Source organism: Triturus cristatus, chromosome 4_1 (genome assembly GCF_964204655.1).
Source record: "Triturus cristatus chromosome 4_1, aTriCri1.1, whole genome shotgun sequence".
Classification (NCBI taxonomy): domain Eukaryota; kingdom Metazoa; phylum Chordata; class Amphibia; order Caudata; family Salamandridae; genus Triturus; species Triturus cristatus.
In genome coordinates, this window is record NC_140585.1 from 757,931,823 (window position 1) to 757,937,383 (window position 5,561).

The window sequence follows — 5,561 nt, forward strand, 5'->3', positions numbered from 1 at the left end:
GCCCAGACAAGAATTCTCGGGGTCTTTCCACCCCCAGCTGATTCCCATCCCTCTTATGCACGTATATGGTGAAATTGCCTGGATGCTATGGTTTGCATCTTATGTGCTTACTTTAAAATGTTTGTACTTGAAAATATCAATTATAAATTGTTGTTAAAGTAAAGAATGCAGAGCGGTTTCTTATATAATTGTAACGCCTGCAAGTAAGAGGGTTGGCATAACATCCACCCATGGATTTTGTGAGCATCAACTTTTACAGAACGAGCATACAGGACTGAAGTGCAGCATAACTTTAAAAGTTATTTCAATCTGATGGCGCCAATCGTAGAAATGTTGTTATTGAATATGCTTTATTCGATCCTTTCATGGATATATAAGAAACTACGTGCAAAATAAGTAGTTTATAAAACATTTATTCAACAAATGATGTTAAAAACTTGGTGCACTGTCTTGTGTAGAGACTTAGTAGGACACACATTAATTCTTCAAAAATGTAAATAGATCATAAATACATGGATAGAAAAATAAATACATAAATATATCCAGCTCATAGTCCAAAAAATAGGAAGTTAACTTAACTACTAGAATTTAAATGGATACATTTGTGGACTTTCAGATTCAAAATCTGTCATAATCTGTCAAATAGTTTCCTAGAAATGTTCACTACTTCTATATAAAAAAGTATAAAACCCATTGTTGGACCAACCTTCTTAAGCAATTATAATTGCCAGTTAAATGGTGTCCCTTTAATATGACCTGAAAAGCTTCAGACATTTATATAAAGCTTTGATGAGGGCTGCGTTGCGTCACTGTCCTAGCAAGACTCAATGGAATGGATATGCCAAGAACTCACTGATAAGACTTGCCATTACCGAACCTTTCTGTTTCGGGTTTTTATGACTGTGGCGTTGATGTTAATCACATTTTGTTACGAGTCCGTCAGTGAAAAACGAGGACAGGTGTTGAGCAGATCTGAGGCCAGGCCACAGTCTGAGCCCACAGGGCCTCAGTATGAGGCATAGCTGATGGCAGCCCGGACACAGGTGCACCCAAGAGTGACCCATTGCTTCTCCAGCTTGTAACTCTGGCCGCAGCCCTTCGGCTCCCGGCGCAGCACAAGGATTTGGTGCCTGATGGGAACGGAGTTCAAACGAGTGTCCCTCCGCCCCTCATAGTCCAGGCACATGGAGTGAAGGCATTTGGCTTCCACGATGACCCCAGGCTTTCTGTCCACATCCGTATCCACACTGCAAAGAAAACAGAACAATGCAAAGTTTAAAGTGTTGGCGCATTACGAGACTTTCCTATTACATGCAACAATACGGCTGTATATTACAGGTGAGGAGAAATATCAATCGTCCTGATTATCGTTTTTTGGTGCAATAAGACTTTAGGAAGGTGCTTTTGGCGATCCGTGTTTCCCTATTTCCTTTATTGTATTCAAACCTTCCTCCTTTGTACCTGCTTTTTCTTTAGTCAATTTCCTACTCCTTGCCTCCCTCTCCTTGCTTCCCCTCTTTGCTTTACTCTACTGAATTCATCGCTCTTTTACATCTCTTACCTTGCCTCCCTCTGTATTCCCTTCCCTATTTATATACCATTTTCATTCCTTCCTTCCCACCTTTCTTCATCTATGTTTTTCATTCCTGCTTCCCTTATTTCCCATTTGCCTTTCTTTCTTCCCTTTTTTTTATATATAGCTCAAATGAATGGTATTTTGTAACCACCATATCTGGCCCTGTTTTTCACGGTTTCATCTCTATAGAAGTCGGCAATTTAATCAGAAATCTCATGTGATAGGTTAAGGGCTTTATAATAAACTTGGCTTACTATTCTAGTCCAAATTCAGCCACCTGAAAGAATGAAAGCAATGGCCCCCAAGGTAGGGGTTATCAGTCTGTGCAAGCTAAGCTGGCAGATGTGCAAGGCATGACCACGCACTGCCAGCTGTGGGCCACCACAATGTCTCTGCAATTAGAAAATGTTGTACGCCATGGAGTGGAGTGACGAAATGCTATCACTTTACTGGTCTGAAGATAACAGACCACCTAAGAGATAGAAATGTTAGAAATAATAATATAATCATATTTGCTAGACACCACAGCCCACCCCCATTCAGCTATATGGTTCTTAGTAAAAGATACTGCGAATGCCCAACCTATATAACCTCAATGGTCATTTATGAATTGTTGTGCACCGTGTGATTTTATAGGGAAAAAGTAAACATCGACTCGTTACTTTACGATCTCTAGCGAAAGAGCTTTCCACGACTTCTAGCAAGGGAGTTCAGTGAGGAACGTGTGTGGGCACCTCTGTGTGTTTGTTCATTACAAGAATTACTGGGAGCAGTACAGAGGCAGAGTCTTGAGACCACCAGCTACTGATGTGCAACAGAGGGTCAGTCAGTGAGGTATGCTTTGTGCTTCATTGTTGAAACCACACTTCCTTTATGCTCAAGTCTAATGCCACTTTCTGCTGCACATATATGTATCTGACATGATTTCGATTTCTAGATTTTCACAAGCACCAGAATCAAACTAGGGGCGGCTTCCCCAACTTCTGTATTCAGTTTCCTTATCACCTCCAGTTGGTACAAAATAAGAGCCTCTGTGGAGAAGACAAGGATCCTGCCCATGGGATCCTCTGTGCATGGAAAAATATCAACATTAATGCGGAGAGCTGAATGTGAATTGTAGACCCAGAAATGCCTTTCCTGTAACTTCATGGAATCCCTGGGATCTCGACCTCTTCTAAATACTGATCTTCTGACTGTGCATTAGTCTTGTCTCTTCCTCCTCTCTTCCCATCCACCCTCCCCTGCCACAGCCTCGCCTCTCATTCCCGATTCATCTATTTACTGTATACATTTGAAGCTGTTTCCCATGAGTGTTTAGTGCTGCAAAAACAAACAAATCGATACATTTGCTGCCATGGGTTGATTAGGTTTCACCCCTAAAAATATATTAAAATTCCTTCAGCAAGCTGGCTCTGAATCCACTTTTATCCAAGCCGCTGGCTATTTCAGAAAGGATTTATTATAACCTATCAAATGATATCTGCTGACCACTCACTGTTGGATCTATCCACATTGTTGTAATTTTTTAGCAGATTCTTAAAAATAGCAGTGAGGATGTGGCTCTAATATGTATATGACCACGGCGCATCATTTACTGGAAGACATTGATGTGACCTAAAAACAACATGTTGATTGGAGGATTAATGTGACGAGTTTGGGGAGGCATTCATTGTTTCACTCCTACTCCTGACCACAGCAGGGACTTCAAGAAAGTGGCTGAGCTAGCCCTTGGTGGCACTGCCCAGGCTGCCTTTGTGTGCCCATTACCAAATATTTAAAATGACAACTAATGGATTCTTAAATTGAAACATTTCTCAAAGGAAGTACACATTGGCCATGTTTAGATAAGGGTAAGCATCATTTGCCACGATTCCGGAACACTGCATGCCATTACAACACGGTTGTTACAATGACCGCGTTGTTACAACGCATTCCATTACTCTGCAAGTCGGAACAACAACTTGCTCTAGGGGTCAGAAGGTGTTGGGTTTAAAATCCAACACCTTCCCTGCTGTTGCACAGACTGGAGTTGGAATAGTAAATTATACTATTCCAACATCCAGCGCCCCCCCAAGAGCAAGTCGTTGTTCTGACTTGTGTCGTAATGGCATGCGTTGTTCCATCCCGGTCGTTGTAATGAACACGTTGTAATGGCATGCGTTAAAAAAGCATGCGAGGTAACGTGGCATATTCTTAGATAAGATGTATCAAATCAGATCCTGTAGTGTCAAGAGCTGTGAATCCGTACCTGTACGCCCAAGGTGAGAGTGATCGGCTACTGATGTCTGCCATCATCCTGTCTTCAGCACCAGCGTCAATGGCCCGGAGGTCAATTTTGGCACTGTGAGGGAACCTGGCACTCCCTCTACCAGGGCACCTGTCTCTGGTCTTCGCTGCCAGGTCTCTTTCTGGATCATTTTCATGAGACTGCTCTTGGCCAAGATATTCGGTCGGAAGTAAAATTGCTGGGGAACAAAGGGCCAGTAGTGTGATGGCCTGTAAGGGGAAATGAAGGAATACAAATGGAGAATGTTACAAATAATAAAGTGGCAACCTTTGGTCAAGTACAATTTGGCAGAAATAATTCTACTATTATTATAATACAAATATCATCATTTTGGGAAAGAATGATACGACGTTTGAATTGTCAGAAAAATGCTTTTATGCTGTGACACGCTGCCACTGAATGCTCTGTGATGCAAAGCTATACTATGCTAAAAGTATTTCATGAAACATACCTTTCAATGTCCCTTCGGCGCTCTTGGACACCATGCACCAATATCTGCCTACTGACAAGGATATCTATCCAGTCTGCAGCATCCCACCTATTAGTAGAAGCCGGTTCTAAGAAACCTGTATCTAGTCTCTTAAAGTGGAAACGTCTTCTGTCAAGAGCAGTTGTGTGAGGACTGCAGAGTGTCCTACTCGTTCCCTGTGTGATGGACATACACTTCGTTAAATGACGCAAAGTGAAAACACAACACAACACTCCCCAACTATCTCCCTTTTTCCTAAAACAGATAACATCTAGAGTTGTTGCTAGTTTTGTATTTAGATTTTTAGAACTTGTCTCCAGTCGCATAGAAAGAGTTGCTTTGAAAAGACCTCAATGCTTTTCTATTGGGCCATATCCCTTACAGACACTGCTGTAGCCTGACCTGCTAAGCGCCCTCACGCCCCACCCCTGCAGACATGGAATAGCAGCACGGCTTCGAGGTTCTGCTAGAAAGGTTTCACCCAAGATCACACACTTATTAAGTGGCCAAACCAGCAGCTGATGAAAGAATGTGCAAACCTTCTGCATACATATATGCTGAAAGCAGATCATCGTTTTGCTATTTCATAGAAGGCAAAGGGTTTCTTACCACAATGGAGCATGCTGAGGTCCTGAAAATCATTCTGGTCTTCTGGGTTTCTATGGCTCGTCGCTTCCTCGGTCTGGAGCTTTGAGTCTCTGCCTTGGGAACACTCGTTCACCCCATTTATAGGACTTTTCCGGGCGCCCGGGCTTTCCATAGTGAAGTGCCTCTTGGTTCACCCGCTTCCAGCTGACTTTCCCTCTGTGTTACTCGTTCTGGCCCTGGGTCTTCCCTTCATTCAGGAAAGTTTCTTTCTACCAGTTGAGAGACAGGGAACATGGGTAAGTGAGGAAAGCGTAGCTCCGACTTCCCGTTCGCCGGGATAACCTGGCGAGCCGCGACGGCGCACAAAAAAGGGACTTTGAATTTTCTGTCCTCGTACAGTATAATTTATGATTTTGCTCTGCCATCACTGCAAGTCCGCCGGTGGTTTCTCTTCCGTATCGGAGTATTACCTTTGCAGCACGCGCACACCGGTGGCAACTTGGCATTTCCGTGGCTGCTTCCTCATCCCCCCTCAATGATGTCATCACATCCCTCAATGTAACAGGCTCACAGAAGCAGCTCTCCACAGCTCCGGCCTGCGTCACTTTGGGTTTATACTCGCAACTAAAACATGTCCTGAA

General features: G+C 43.2%; 1 protein-coding gene across 1 annotated transcript; it reads right to left on the reverse strand.

The window, feature by feature from the left end:
* Window positions 1-548: 548 nt before the first annotated feature.
* LOC146855496 (interleukin-17A-like) lies at window positions 549-5,124 on the reverse strand. Its single transcript, XM_085650616.1, has 3 exons — window positions 4,942-5,124; window positions 3,825-4,072; window positions 549-1,247 (listed from the first exon to the last, which is right to left on the reverse strand). The coding sequence occupies exons 1-3, from the start codon at window positions 4,972-4,974 to the stop codon at window positions 1,007-1,009; spliced, it is 522 nt and encodes a 173-aa protein (XP_085506742.1). The 5' UTR covers window positions 4,975-5,124; the 3' UTR covers window positions 549-1,006.
* Between the last annotated feature and the right edge of the window lie 437 nt (window positions 5,125-5,561).

Excerpts from the sequence above, each read along its gene's own strand:
- LOC146855496 (XM_085650616.1), bottom strand. The coding sequence starts at position 4,974 with ATGATTTTCAGGACCTCAGCATGCTCCATTGTG. Across the intron at positions 4,073-4,941 it reads CCTCAGCATGCTCCATTGTG|GCCATCACACTACTGGCCCT; the intron begins GTAAGAAACCCT and ends TTCCCCTTACAG. Across the intron at positions 1,248-3,824 it reads CTCTCACCTTGGGCGTACAG|TGTGGATACGGATGTGGACA; the intron begins GTACGGATTCAC and ends TTTTCTTTGCAG.